This window comes from Felis catus, chromosome E2 (genome assembly GCF_018350175.1).
Source record: "Felis catus isolate Fca126 chromosome E2, F.catus_Fca126_mat1.0, whole genome shotgun sequence".
Lineage (NCBI taxonomy): Eukaryota > Metazoa > Chordata > Mammalia > Carnivora > Felidae > Felis > Felis catus.
In genome coordinates, this window is record NC_058382.1 from 8,219,240 (window position 1) to 8,233,770 (window position 14,531).

At 55.0% G+C, this 14,531-nt stretch overlaps 2 protein-coding genes across 8 annotated transcripts; one reads left to right on the forward strand and one right to left on the reverse strand.

The window, feature by feature from the left end:
* Window positions 1-1,705: 1,705 nt before the first annotated feature.
* BCL2L12 (BCL2 like 12) lies at window positions 1,706-8,185 on the reverse strand. Of its 3 annotated transcripts, none has more exons than XM_019819211.3 (7): window positions 8,059-8,185; window positions 7,303-7,417; window positions 6,945-7,087; window positions 5,997-6,083; window positions 5,817-5,908; window positions 3,637-3,924; window positions 1,706-1,923 (listed from the first exon to the last, which is right to left on the reverse strand). In XM_019819211.3, the coding sequence occupies exons 2-7, from the start codon at window positions 7,407-7,409 to the stop codon at window positions 1,873-1,875; spliced, it is 768 nt and encodes a 255-aa protein (XP_019674770.1). In that variant the 5' UTR covers window positions 7,410-7,417; window positions 8,059-8,185; the 3' UTR covers window positions 1,706-1,872. The 3 variants fall into 3 exon arrangements, with proteins under 3 accessions (XP_019674770.1, XP_006941056.1, XP_044902763.1); XM_006940994.5 differs by having other exon boundaries at window positions 7,303-7,911; window positions 8,059-8,179; XM_045046828.1 differs by lacking the exon at window positions 3,637-3,924 and having other exon boundaries at window positions 8,059-8,105.
* A 59-nt stretch (window positions 8,186-8,244) lies between these two features.
* Window positions 8,245-14,019, forward strand: IRF3 (interferon regulatory factor 3). 5 transcript variants are annotated; one of them, XM_019819209.2, is made up of 8 exons: window positions 8,247-8,332; window positions 9,375-9,547; window positions 10,415-10,586; window positions 10,672-10,742; window positions 11,424-11,616; window positions 11,715-12,092; window positions 12,925-13,040; window positions 13,550-13,807. In XM_019819209.2, the coding sequence occupies exons 1-8, from the start codon at window positions 8,251-8,253 to the stop codon at window positions 13,715-13,717; spliced, it is 1,353 nt and encodes a 450-aa protein (XP_019674768.2). In that variant the 5' UTR covers window positions 8,247-8,250; the 3' UTR covers window positions 13,718-13,807. The 5 variants fall into 5 exon arrangements, with proteins under 5 accessions (XP_044902759.1, XP_019674768.2, XP_044902762.1 ...); XM_045046824.1 differs by lacking the exon at window positions 12,925-13,040 and having other exon boundaries at window positions 8,245-8,332; window positions 13,550-14,019; XM_045046827.1 differs by lacking the exon at window positions 12,925-13,040 and having other exon boundaries at window positions 8,295-8,492; window positions 13,550-14,019.
* The last annotated feature ends 512 nt before the right edge of the window (window positions 14,020-14,531 follow it).

Genomic DNA, 14,531 nt, shown 5'->3' on the forward strand with positions numbered 1-14,531 from the left:
TGTGCTATTGGCCACCGGTAGAATTCCTTTTTTGTTTGTTTCTTCATTTATCTATTTTTGAGAGAGAACACGAGTGCTACTCTTGGGGTCATTTTAAACAACGAAATCACCATAAAAAGTACAAATATGCAGGGGCGCCTGGGTGGCTCAGTTGGTTAAGTGTCCGACTTCAGCTCAGGTCATGATCTCGCGGTATGTGAATTCAAGCCCCGCGTTGGGCTCTTGTGTTGACAGCTCGGAGCCTGGAGCCTGCTCCGGATTCTGTGTCTCCCTCCCTCTCTCTCTGCTTCTCCCCCATTCGCACTCTGCCTCTCTGGCTCTCTCTCTCAAAAATAAATAAACATTTTTGTAAAAAAAAAAAAAAAGTACAAATATGCAAAAAAATGTAGCACTAAACAGATTGAGGAAAGGATACTCATTTGCAGCATGACAGCTGAAACAAGAAGGCAGGGTGCCATCTGGCTCAACCTTAGCCAAAAAGGTGCACAGTGGGTGTCAAATCTTTTGCTGCCCTGGACGTATGCATGCCTACCAACAACCACCGTGTTAATTTGGGGATTACAAATGAATTTTAGCGAGTAGGCAAAATTCACAAATCTGCCGTCTGTGAATGAGATTCAACTGTAACTGGCTTCCTGTGTCACCTTGTACAGACCGTTTTGTATATTTACAAAGAGAATTTTGTGAAGGGGGCTATAGCCCTAAAAAGGTGACAACCCCCTGGTCTATAGGTAGATGAGTAACTGGCCAAAAAGACTCAGAAGGAGGGGCACCTGCGTGGCTCAGTCAGTTGAGCATCCGACTTCTAATTTCAGCTCAGGTCATGATCCCAGGGTTGTGGGATCGAGCCCCACCTTGGGCTCTGAGCTGAGCATGGGGCCTGCTTAAGATCCACTCTCTCTTGGCACGCCTGGGTGGCACAGTTGGTTGAGCGTCCGACTTTGGCTCAGGTCATGAGCCCCCACGTCAGGCTCTGTGCTGACAGCTCAGAGCCTGGAGCCTGCTGTCTGTGTCTCCCTCTCTCTCTCCTTAAAAAAAAAAAAAAAAAAAAAAAAAAAAAATTCTCTCTCTCTCTCCCCGGCTCACACACTCTACCTCTAAAAATAAAATAAATCTTCAAAAAAAAGGGTGGTGTTCCGGGTGCCCCGTGTAGGAAGATCATAGCTTTCGTTTGGAAATAGCTGGAGAGACTTCATGGCCATCAACACAGGAGTAACTGGAATGCATAAATCATGCAACAGGAAAACAAAATGTAATTAGCTGGAATCATATCTGTAGATATCCTCAAGTCTGCAAGTATGATCAGGTGACAGACACTTGTAGGTACTCCAAAGAAATATTTCTGAAAAGAATGAATTGGCTCTTTCCTCAAGTTATGAGCCAGACAGAGAGAGAGAGAGAGAGAGAGATCTGAGCCAAATCTCCTACTTATTTATTTTTTGAAAGTTTATTTATTTATTTTGAGAGAAGAGAGAGACACACACAGCGCGAGTGGGGAAGGGGCAGGGAGAGAGGGAGAGAGAGAGAATCCCAAGCAGGCTCTGCACTGTCAGCACAGAGCCCGATGAGGGGCTCAAAGTCACAAACCACGAGATCTCATATGACCTGAGCCCACATCGAGATGCTCAACCGCCTGAGCCACCCAGGCGCCCCCAAATCTCCTACTTACAACTCTAGTTCTCAAGATAAAGGACAAACCATTGAATACTTGAAAAAGTCTTTAATGTGAAAAAATTTAAAACAATTTCTTTTTGGCAGAAACAGGCAGGGCAACCCACCCCACAACCCTGAGTGGAACAGGAAGGTTTGGCAAAGCACAGGAAGAGCATAGAGACATGAGGTCTAATCTGGTAGCAGCTTCTGAGGAAGATCTCAGTCCAGGGGTAAGTTCAAGTCCACAGGTGAAATGGCCAGGATGCCCTCCTGGAGGGGAAAAGTGGAAGAACCCGTGAGCATTCACGCGAAGAGCCTGCCCTCCATTCACCATGGCATCTACGTCAGCCCAGCGGGAGCAGAGACAGGGAAGGCAAGGAACCAGATAGGGCGGGTGGACAGGGATCCAAAGAAAGGATCAGAGACCCCTGGGTGGATGGGGACGGAGTCCTAGAAAAAGGGAAGGAAAACAAAGCCCCAGGGTGGAGAGTAGACAGAGAGACAGGGAACAGAGACTCAGAGAAGGGGAACAGTCCTGGGGTTTTAACAATTAAGAGCCTTGGCTTTGTGTCAAAGTCCTAATTCCCATCCTCTGCATGAGGGACTTTCCCTGAGTCTCCATAAAAGCAGGAAAAAATCCAAATCCCATGAGGTGGTTGTGGGGATTAAGTGGAATCATTCCACTAAAGTCCTTGGCGGTGCACGCGGCCAAAAAATAAAAACAATTTCGCATAACAAACAAGCTTCGGCACCGAGCTCTAGACACAGGTATCCACTGTCCCCTCCACCCTCATCTCCTCCCTGAGCCAGCTCAGTCACCTACCTCCTCCGAATTCCCTAGAACTCCCTACTTCCGGCTCGCCCTCTACAGTATTCCCCCAGGCGGCCGCCAGAGGGCGCAGGTTAACACCTAAGTGAGCTCGCGTCCCTCTGCCCGGAGGGCTCTAGGGGGCCCCAAGCTCACAAGGCCCCCGCAGGATCTGGTCGCCCCTTCTGTTGTCATCCCTTCGCTCACCCTCCTGAAGCGCTACTGGCCTCCTCTCTCTACTGGCTCCTCAAACACATCTGGCCAGCTCCTGCCACTCTGTGAGGCAATGGTTACATTCTGAGAGCAGGGCACACACACATCGTTCTGTCACTGAATCCCCACAGCCAAGAGGTAGGTAAGTGAACGGTGCCCGTTGGGCAGGGGCGGGGGGGGGGAGACTGATGCTCAGGTAGCTGGGGACAGTTGCCAAGGTCACACTGCCAGTACACTGGAGCCCAATCCAGCTCTGAGCCTGACACTGGATTTAAAGCAGTGAGTAAGGTTGCTAAGATTCCCGGGTCTTGTGAAGCTGATACGTCAGGGGCAAGAGAAAACAACAAATAAAAGGAAATAATAAGTCAAACAAGTGACTTCTGCCATCTGGAAGCAGCTGTCCTATAGAAGGAGGTAAAGCAACACAGAAGGAAAGGAAGTGGGTGGGAGGGTATGGAGGTGGCCACAGCTTTAAATGAGGACCCAGGGAGGCCTCACTGCGGGGAACCCCCGAAGGGAGCAGAGGAAACGAGGCAGGGGACTATCCAGGCAAGTGCATTCTGGCAGGCAGTGTCAGAGAAGCAGTCACCAGGTAATCAAGCAAATGCCTACAGGGTGCCAAAGATGATCCCATTTTAGTCTTGACGATAACCCTCTGGGACAGGTGCTTCTACTCTCCCCGTTTGACAGATGAGGAAACCAAGGCCCAGGAAGGGGCCTTACTTGCTTCCCACTCATAACTGTTAACGTTTGCCAGCATGGTTTAAGCTAGGCATGGGGTCTGCACGGATCACCTACTACTGGTGTACAGAAGGCGCGCAATGGACACAGAACGGATGAATAGTAAGGGCTCCGAGAACACGCGTGAGGTCTGAAAAGAAGGCGAAGAAGCCACCCCCCTACCACACAGACACAAGTTACAAGTGGGTAAAGGGAGGCCAAGAGAAGCTTTGGCAGCTCACCCAGCCCCCGTGGGCCTGGATCCAGGGCGCGAAGCTGTGCACGTGCTCCACGCTGAGTCCGGCCAGGGTGCCCCCCAGCCCGGCCACGCGGCGGCTCAGCTCCATGGCCAGGGCCAGGCGGGCCAGGGGCTCCGGGGAAGGCGGAGGGGGCCCAGGGCAGGGCAAGGAGGGGCGTGCGCGACCGGGCAGAGGGCTGCTCTCCCGGCAGGAGAATAGCTCCACTAGGCGGGCGAAGGAGCCCGCGGAGAGGCGGGCCAGCTTTCCGCGCAGGGCGGGGTCCAAGGCCAGCTGTGGGGTGGGGAAGAGAAGAGGCCGGGTCTGCCTCGGTTGTGCCCCCGTGGCCAGCCAATAGGAGGATAGGAGGCGTGGCTTCTTGAAACGAGTGCGTTTGCTACTAATAATGTGAGCCACGCCCCATCCATCACACCAGCCAATCATAAACCAGCCTCTGATCTCTGCCAAACCACTCCTAGGAAAGTGGACGAGAAGTTAAGGCAAGGCCTGGACAGCCAATGAGGGCCAAGCCCCTCTTAGCCGAGTTCTAGAATGTTAATCTTATAGCCACGCCCCCTTAGGGGTTCCCTGAGAGCACCTGAGGCCAGGCTAGTGCCTGCAACCTTGCCTTCCACCATACAATATTACAGGATTATGCACTGCCCAAGTGCCTGAGCCAATCAAGGTCCGTGACAGTCATAAGCCAGACCTCCTCCGCAGTCATTTCCCTTCACATTCTAAGTCATGCCCCTCTACAGTTAACAAGGGCTTCAGATTTTTTAAGTTTTATTTTTAAGTAGTCTCTACACCCAAAATGCGGCTCAAACTCACAATCCCGAGATCAAGAGACGCATGCTCTTCCGACTGAGCCAGTCAGGCGCCCCCAGGGTTTCAGATTTCAGACAGCCCTCTCCAAACCAACCCCCCCTCCCACCACCATACAGTCCCTAACTCCTTAACTGGTCTCAGTCAGTTTCAGAGATCTAGTTTGGAATGGCCACACCTCTTCTCTCTAGGCCACGCCCCTCTGGCGATGAATGCAAACCAGTTTAAAACACTATCCTGACCCTAACTAACTGTCGCTCAACACGTAGTGGAGAAACTTAGCACGTCTGACTCCATATTGCTTCTATTTCCCTTACTGCTGTGACCTTTAATTTAGAAACTTCTGCTTAGCCCTGCACGTAGGCACGTTGCAGCTAAGATTTGCAAAGACCATATTTTACCTGAAATCTGCCTCACCATAGGAGATAAGGAAGGTACCTATAGGGGTCCCTGGGTAGCTCAGTCAGTTAAGCATCTGACTCTTGATTTTGGCTCAGGTCATGATCTCACAGTTCATGGGTTCGAGCCCCGTGTGAGGAGCCTGTTGGGGATTCTCTCTCTCTCTCTCTCTCTCTCTCTCTCTCTCTCTCTCTCTCACATCCTCCCCCACTTGTGCTCTCTCTCTCTCTCTCTCTCTCTCTCTCTCAAAACAAATAAATTTTTAAAATTTTTTTAACATTTATTCGATTTTGAGAAAGAGAGACAGAGCATGAGTAGGGGAGGGGCAGAGAGAGAGGGGAACACAGAATCCGAAGCAGGCTCCAGGCTCTACGCTGTCAGCACACAGCCCGACGTGGGGCTCAAACTCACGAACTGTGAAATCATGACCTGATTTAACCAACTGACCCACCCAGGCACCCTCAACTTTTTTTCAAAAGGAAGGTACCTACAGAAATGACCATGCTATGTATGAGATTTACAGGAATGACATGACCAGTTTCCTGTACACAAAGATCAACTGACCAAGGACAAAAAACAGTTACACAACCTCCCTCCGTTATCTACAGATGTCAGTCACCCTTTGACTCCCAACCCCCTCCTGCTTCCCCCCCCAATCCCAACATAAAAGAGGCCCAATCTCATGCTGAGGGAGATTGCTGTTTGGGTGGGTAGTCTGCCCGGTTTGCTCCTTTTCCAAATAAAGTCACTTTCCTTACCCCATATCTTGCCTCTCGACTTACTGGCCTGTGGTGCTGTGAGCAGAATGAGTGTGGACTTGATTGCAAACCCTACACTGAAGGCTAGTCCCACCCTCTCCTCACTTGACCATCTAAAGAGAATACAGATCCAGCTTTGGATCCCAGGGCCCAACCATCCCGCGATTCCTATCTTAGCTAAGGGTGGAAGAGACCGCCCATCACCTTCTGGTTGATGACGTCTGCCTCTTCCTCCAGCAGGGCCACCAGCTTCCGCAGCAGGGCTTCCTTCTCTGTGGGTGGGGGACCCTGTAACTCTGGGGGGACAGAAGAGAATTCGGCTGGGAGCAGAACTCTGCCAACCCTTCCACCCTCCTCCTTCTCCAGGGCCCCTGTGTACCTCACCTGGGCTAGGTGGGGATCTCAGTTGCTCTTGGACCAGCTGTTCTAGCCGCTGGGCCACCAGAGCATAGAAATCCGGAGTAGCTGGGCCTGGGGTGAAAAGAGCCAATGATGGATCTCTGGGACATGGGGAAGTTATGGATTCTCTCCGTGTCCCCACCGCCTTGCCAGGTAGCAACGATTTCCATTCCACAATGGGGTAAACTGAGGCCCAGTGAGCACACTTGGCAAAAGACCTTTGTACTTTCCATTTTATGGTGTCCCCCCCCCCCAACTGGACTGAGAATGTTAGAGCTGAACTAGACTTTGAAGATTATCCCAACCAAGGAAAGCAAACACAGGGTGCTCCAGCTATTATCACTCTAGCCCTTGCTGGTTTCAAGTGTCATCAGCTGGTCACAGGACTCTTCTCCCCAGCTGCGAAATCCTTTTCAAGCTAGCTCTCCCAGTAGCCATTACTAGTCTAACCAGGCTCACATACGAGAGGAAAGAAACCTTCTGGTTACTCTTGATCAAGTCCAATGACACCTCCCCCCACTCCCCTCATTCCTACTTTGCTAGTGGAGAAAAATAGAAGCAAGGAAGAAAAGGAATTTCTCAGAGACCTGTAACTAAATATCCAGGGAATTGTGTTTGAATGCCAGGTCTCCTGCCTCCCTACTGGGGATACTGGTGGGCTACAAAGTCCTAGGGAGAGGGAAGCATGCATGGAAGGAGAGAGATAACAGATAGAAAGGGACCAAAAGTTCTCCTGAAGCCAGCTCACAGAATGGACAGACAGCAATGTAACTGGGGGCAGGGGGAGCACAGAATGGTGAGGGTAGTCCCCACTCAGCTCCCCCTCTGAGCTGAGTGATCTTGGACTAGCTCATCTTTTCCATGCTTTCCAGCTTTAAGAATCAAAGCTCCTGGCCCTGCCAGTTCATGGATGATCTAAGGAAAATCTCTTACCAGGTTCTGAAACATAGCATGGGCGGAGGGGCAGGGAGCAAGGCCGAGGGGACTCAGGGGGAACTGCTCCTCGCCCCAGGGGGCAGGGAAGACATCTTCGAAGACGGCTCAGGAAATCTGTTGGCTCCTCCTGGGCAGGACTCCTGGGGAAGGGGACCTCAGAGAGTGACCCTGGAGGCTCCTTGCAAGCAGTCCCTTTTTCCTCCCACTGAAGGCCTCTCACTGCAACCCCAGGGACAAGAAATAGAGCCAGATATAAAGAGAGGGGAGTGCAGGCAGGCTGAGACCAGGCGCAAGAGTCAGAGGGGGCCCCCGCCCCAAATGCAGGCCCCTGAGGGAGGAGGGCAGCTCCTCTTACCTGGGTGGGGTTGGAATGGGGGACCCGGCGGCCTCACCTCGCCTAAAGAAGGCCGCTAGGACTCTCAGCGTGTCCTCCCGGAGCCCCAGCTCTTCCGAGCCTGCCATGGGGGCACCTGTGAAAGAGGGAGCTGGGGGATGGACTCCAGGGTTGCACTGCATTGGAGGATTGGGGCCCAAACGCCTAATCCCTGAATAAGGAGAGGATCAGGACTCGTGAGTCCCCAAGGGAGGAAGGGGCCGAGAGTCCGAATTTCTAAGTCCTTTAGGGGAGTTAGGGCCTGGGGACCCAGATTCTTGAGTCCTCGGAGAGAGAAAAGGGATGAGGAGGAAGACTCCTTGATGCTTGGAGAGGAAGAGGCTGGGGACCCGGATTCGTGGGTCTAAGGGAGGAAGGGACTGGGAGCTGGACTCTTGAGTTTTCGGAGAAGGGGGATGGGGAATCTGGATTCTTCAGTCTGAGAGAGACGAGAACTTGGGGCTCCGACTTCTGGGTTCTGAAGGCAGATACCAAGCTTCTCAAGCCTTTAGAGAATCGGGAACTACGAATCCCAGCAGGCTTCATGGCAAACCTTCCCCTCGTTCCGCGCTAGCTCGCCGCGCAGCCGGCCTGGGAAGTGTAGTTCCACTATCTGACTGAGGCTGGCATCTTGGGGACCCGGGACGCGTGGATGTCGGGGAAGCGGGACTGAGGTGCCCGCTCCTAGATCCCGGCCTCTCCCCTCCTCACCCCAGCCCCCGCGAACGTCCGGCTTACCTGGTGCCGGGAGCCACCTCCCCCTCCTCCTTCAGTGGACTTGCGTAAACTTTTAGAAGTTCAACTTTCCCGCGCCTGCGCAGTGGGTCGGGTTGGCGCCGGCCCTGTCGCCCAAGGGGCGGTGCGCGGGATGCCCACCTAATTTGCATGTGACGTTCCCAGCATTCCCTTGGCCGGAAGACCTTAAAAGGTATGGTTGGGAAGGGGGGGGGGGGGGGGAACGTCCGGGCTCTTGGTGCCGCCTCTGGCTCAGGAGTCTGTCAACCATCTGAAGGTAAAGTTTTTATTTCGTGAAATCGATACAAAAAGAAAGGGCCACTGCTCTGAAGCTCAGCTGACGAGAAGGAGGGTGTGCAGCTGCAAGTTCGAGAGCTATCGGACCCCAAAAGCAGGGGTGGGTCCTAGCACTCTGCGCGCCGAGACCCTCTGCGTAGGTAGCAGGGCGGGGGGGGGGGGCGGGGGGGGGGCGGGTAGCTGGGGAATTGGTGACGTCCGGAGTGAGAAATGGGTGAAAGGATGGGTCTACCCTGATAGCACAGAGGGGCGCTGTGTACTCCAGGGAAAGTGAAGCAAAGAGGAGAAAAAGTGAAGCAACCCGGTGCTGGAGGTCGGCTGTAAAAACAAAACAAAACAAAACAAACAAAGAAAAGAAAAGAAAAAAGTAGCGGGGCGCGAGGAGGTTGCGGAGATCGGAGGCGTCTGCACTAGGGGATGAAAGGAAGAGTGGACCCTGAAAATGAAGGCAGTCCACTCTATGAAGTGTGTGTGTGTGTGTGTGTGTGTGTGTGTGTGTGTGTGTGTGTGTGTGTGTTGGGGGGGGTGCCCTAGAGGAGGGAGGCTGTTGGGGGGGGGATGTGGATGGAGGATCTACGATGGAAATGGGGGAGGGGCTCTTCTGTGGGGGAATTGTAGGAGGGGTCAACAACAGGGATAAATACGGGAGGTAGAGATCTACAAGTGAATAGCGTCTGCACTGAAATAACTAGGGGAGGCTCTACCTTGGAAGTGGAGGTGACTGCGTTGGGTGATGTGGGGGAGGGGAGAGGAGAAAAGGGTTTATAACGGAAGAGGGAAGGTTCTACGCTGGCGGAATTGAGGAGGTAGAGGGCCCGGACAGAAGCAGCTAGAGAAAGGAGGGGGGGGGTGTCTCGAATTGGGGAGCCTCTCCGGAGGATGAAAAAGAAGGGCTCTTATGTTGTACCCAGGAAAATATACGTGAGGGACCCTGCACCGCGGTCCCGTGAGAGAGAGAGGTCTGGGTGTGGCACCCTCAGGCCACATGGGCCCCCAGCCCACGAACTGCTCTCTAAGCGCAGGCCGAACCATGGGTACCCAAAAGCCGCGGATCCTGCCCTGGCTGAAGTTGCAGCTGGACTTGGGGCGGCTGGAGGGGGTGGCCTGGCTGGACGAGAGTCGCACGCGCTTCCGCATCCCGTGGAAGCACGGCTTGCGCCAGGATGCCCAGCAGGAGGACTTCGGCATCTTCCAGGTGAGTGAGCTTCCCGGACGCCCGAAACCCTGAGCTGCCAGCCAGGCGGGATGGACTCCCAGGGGGTGGAGCCGGGAAAGCGGGGTTAGCACGCCTGTGATCGGCCCGAGCTGACGCTGGCAGTTGGAGGTGGGTGGAGTTAGGACAGGACCCGGCCGGGTTATCGGTGCCGGGGTTATCGCAGGCAATGTTGGAGCGGCCAGTTTCCGGGAAAAGAACCGGAAAAGCGGGGTAATTTCTCGAAGGAAATGCATCCTGGGGGATTCAGAGCTCGCAGAGGGCGGGGGGCTTGGTCATAGAATTCTGGGGGCGGGGCTTGGAACCTTAGAGGCGAGACTTGGCCCCCAAGCTGAGGTGATGCCCCACCAAGTTAGAATATACCAGTGGTGCGGTACCCCGGGTTAGAGTGTGAGGGGGCGGGGTTATTACAGGGTATCCTGGGGCAGGTTGGTGGCAGAGTTAGACACCCAGTAGGACTGGAAGTTTGGCTTAGAAAGCAAAGGTTTTCAAGGCGCCTGAGTGGCTCAGTGGGTTGAGCATCAGACTTCAGCTCAGGTCATGATCTCGAGGTTGGGGAGTTCGAGCCTCACATTGGGCTTACTGCTGTCAGCACACAGCCTGCTCTCCCCTTCCGGGTTTACACTGTCTCTCAAAAAACAAAACAAAAAAGTAAAACATTAAAAATTAAAAAAAAAAAAAAAAAAGAAAGAAAGCAAAGGTTTTCAAGAAGTGAAGATAGGGGACCTTGGGGTGCAGAGAATCCAAGGGTTTAGGGATGGAACCTTGCCAGGTTAGAACGTGCCAGGTTAGAACGTTGGGGCAGGGGGTCTTAGTCACCCTCACCATCCTGGTCAACTGGATCCCCAGGCCTGGGCCGAGGCCAGCGGCGCCTACACTCCTGGAAAGGATAAACCTGATCTGCCCACCTGGAAGAGGAATTTCCGATCGGCCCTGAACCGGAAGGAGGTGTTGCGTTTAGCCGAGGACCGGAGCAAGGACCCCCACGACCCCCACAAGGTCTATGAGTTTGTGAACTCAGGTGTGCCAGAAGTGGGGCTTCACGTGGAGGGGTGGGATTTTGAGTGTCCCCGACACCCTTCTCCACTTACCACCTTCCTTGACAGGAGCTGGGGACTTTCCTGAGTTGGACACCTCTCCAGATGCCAATAGCAGATGCAGTCCCTCTGACACCCAGGTCAGAACGCATCCCGACCCTCCTGCCCTCCTGGCTCTGGCCCGTCTTTCTCTCTGTCCCCATGGCCTTGTTCAGGCTTCCTTTTCTCCCCCTGGACCTTCGCCTCCGTCTTCCTCCTGAGCCTCCCTTCTCTCCCCTGCGGTCCAGCCCCAAACTGAGCTAAAGCTGACCCTGTCCCTCCCCTGCTCATAGCCCTGCCATGGTTTCCTGGCATCCTCAGGAGAAAATCCGTTTTCACCAGGCATTTAAGGCCCTAATATACCTTCCCAGAGTTTCATAGCTTCCCTTGCTATTTAGGGTACCCTCAGCCTCCCGGGAACCCAGAACCACCCTCCCCTTGGTCTTGCTGATGTCTGCGTTGGGGCAGGTCCCCCTCTGAAGTCATGTCCAGCCTTCTCTGCCCAGGTCTCGCTGGCACAGGGCCAGATCCTGGGGCCAGATTTAGCCACTCCCCTTGGGCCGGCAGTAGACCCAGCATATAGCAGAGCATGTATTTTGCCATTCTGTGCCCACGGTGGTCTCCCACCCCCACCCCCAGCTGGAAGCCCCTTGAGGGCAAAGCTCAGCTGGGACTCCTCTCTGGGTCCCTACACTGCTGGGCACAAAGGCCTGGTCTATACGGCGTCTCCAGAAAAGGCTGTGGAAATGCCTGGGTGCTTTTCTTTTTTTCCTTCTCTCCAGGAAGACATACTGGAGGAGTTACTGAGTGACATGGCCTTGGCCCCATTCCCAGGTGGGGGGCCCTCGAGCCTGCCTGTGGTCCCTGAGGAGACCCCTCCATTCTTGCTGAGCCCCAGCGTAGACATCCCTGCCCCCTGCCCAAACCTGCAGCCCCCGGAAAATCCACTGAGGCGGCTGTTGGTGCCCGAGGAAGGTGAGCGCCGACTGTAGGGTGGGAGGGGCTGGGGCGATGGACCCCCTTATGCTCACTCAATCCCCCTCCCCCTTCATGTCGCTGCTGCCGCTGCTCAGAGTGGGAGTTCGAGCTGACTGCCTTCTACCGGGGCCGCCAAGTCTTCCAGCAGACTGCCCTCTGCCCGGGAGGCCTGCGGCTGGTGGCGTCAGATGCAGACCAGACGCTGCCTGGACAGCCAATAATCCTGCCAGACCCCGGGGTGTCGCTGACGGACAGGGGCGTGATGGGCTACGTGAGGCGTGTGCTGAGCTGCCTCGGTGGGGGGCTAGCTCTGTGGAGGGCGGGACAGCGGCTCTGCGCCCGGCGGCTGGGGCACTGTCACACGTACTGGGCCTTGGGCGAGGAGCTCCTCCCTGACAGTGGCCACGGGCCCAGCGGCGAGGTCCCCAAGGATGAGGAAGGAGACGTGTTCGACCTGAAGCCCTTCGTGGCAGGTGAGTGAGGCAGGGCCTTAGCTCTGCTGTGGAAAGAGCGTACCCCAATGGTTCAGAACTCTGACGTCCGGAATGGAATTCAGAGGACTGAACTTCGGCCTGGGGCAAAAAGACTGGATTGCTCTGAGTCTGTCGGAGATGGGTCTCCTCTGCCTGGAGCCGGTAGGCGGCCAGGGGTGCGGTGTGCGGAAGTGCTCAAGGAATTACCTGCCACAGTCATCACGATCACCAGTTATTACCACTTACCAGGATAGGGGGCCAGAGAGATGCAGGAGAGAGAGGTCCTTCAGAGCTTTGCTGTCCGATAGATAATGTCTGCAGTGCTGGAAACAACGCTGTGTGTGTGCGCTGTTGGGCGTGGTACCCGCTAGCCGTGTGTGGCTACTAAGTACTTCGAGGAGGCCAACGCAACGGAGGAAGGGACTTTTAAATGTTGACTTTAATCAGTCACAACTTAAATGTGAATGGCCACAGGGGCTACTGGCTCCTATCAGGAGAGGGTGGCCTTGGGGGGTTGAAGAGCAGTTAAAACTGCCAACCACCTGGGCCTCCAGAATCCTGGAACGTCCCTGCGGGAGCGCGCTCCTGTGGGTGGGGGGGGGGGGGGGTGCACATCTTCCAGCCCCACCCCATGGGAGGAGGAATGTTTAAGATTGTGCCACCACTGTGGGGACTTGGCCCAGATCAGCGGCCATCTGGTCATGGTGGTGTAGGGATGTTGGGCTTCAGGTCAGGGATGAAGGTGAGGCTGTTTGTTACTCAGGTCTGGGGGGCAGGGAGGGGGAAGGGGAGGGTCTTCTTCCCATGCCTCACTAAGCTCTCGGGCCTCCAGAACTGATTGCCTTCATTGAAGGAAGCGGACACTCACCACGCTACACCCTCTGGTTCTGCGTTGGGGAGCCATGGCCCCAGGACCAGCCGTGGATCAAGAAGCTCGTGATGGTCAAGGTGCTGCGGGCCTGGGCTCCTGGAGCTAAAGGGGGGGGATCTTAACAAAGGGCAGAGGAACTACAAGTCCCAGAAGCCCCTCTGAAAAACTACAACTTCCAAGAGTCTCTGCAACCACCAGATTCTCATCCAGAGGAGCTTCTGGGTGTCCCTCTCTTCTCCTCACCCCTACAACCTGTTTTGAACTCTCAAAACCATGTGGAAGTCGGTGGACTACGAGTCCTCACAGTCTCTGTGAGGAACCACAGCTCCTAGGAGTCCTTCTGACCACAAGCTGCTCAGCCCTAGCTTCTGGGAACCCCTCCAGCACCTCAGCCCTAGGAAACTTCTTGGACCTCTGGTGGTTGTGGTTATAGGGAAAACTACAACTTCCGGCAGCCCTGGGCCAAGTAGTTCACCCGGAGTTACAGTGTAGGGGCTGCTGGGAGTTGTAGTCCACTCAACCCTACCCCTGCCCGTGAACCAGGTGGAGTGTTTTCCCTGACCGGTCTCCCCCCCACTTCCTGCAGGTTGTTCCCACTTGTCTCAGGGCCCTGCTGGACATGGCACGGTCAGGGGGCGCCTCCTCACTGGAGACCACCGTGGACCTGCACATCTCCAACAGCTACCCACTCTCCCTCACCTCGGACCAGTACAAGGCCTACCTCCAGGACCTGGTCGAAGACATGGATTTCTAGGTCACTGGGGAGATCTGACCCCTCACTCCTCATGGATGATGGCCTCTTGTGCCCTCACCTTGGCCAATAAACTGTTTCTTACCACTGTCACCACTTGTGTGTCTGGTATTCAGGGTCTCCGGGCTAGCCCTGACGCAGGCCAGGCATTATTCCTTCTTAGGGCATCAGCTGACCCGTCTGTGCAACCCACAACCCAGATGCTCACTGCCCAAGGACCAGACACTGCGGGGGCAGCTGATACTGGTCACCTCCTTTCCCCTTCCCAGGGACCTGGTGAGGAGGTGTGACAGTCCCCTCCGTTTTATAGACCAAGACACTGAGGCTTGGAGAAGAGCAAAAGTCAAGACAGTAGGAAACACAGGACGGGTTAGAAACCAGGCCGGATTCCAGGGTTGCTGCTCTGCGAGGGAGGCCCCAGGGCAGAATCTAGAACCTCTGTCTCATTTATAAACAGTTCAGGCCCCTGTCCAGTAAGCAGAGAGCCTTGTCCTGTTGGCTGGGGGCACCTTGGGTCCCCTCCCAGCTCCTGCCAGGTGACCTCTGGCCCTGGACTCCCTGCTGCGTGGGGCTGGAGCAGGCAGTTGTAAAGGAGCTCCGTGCCCCAGCCCTGAAGCCCGCCCACTCCGGTGACCCAGGCCTACTACCTCTCCTCACCACGTCTGGGTTCTGGGTAATGTGGACTGACGAAGGCCAGTGTGGCCCGGACTCACTGTGTGGCCCTTGCCGCTCTGTGCCTCAGTTTCCCTCTACCTCAGGAGAATGGGTAATCTCACCCCAGCCTCGAAGGACTGGTAAAAAGGGAATCCAACTAAAT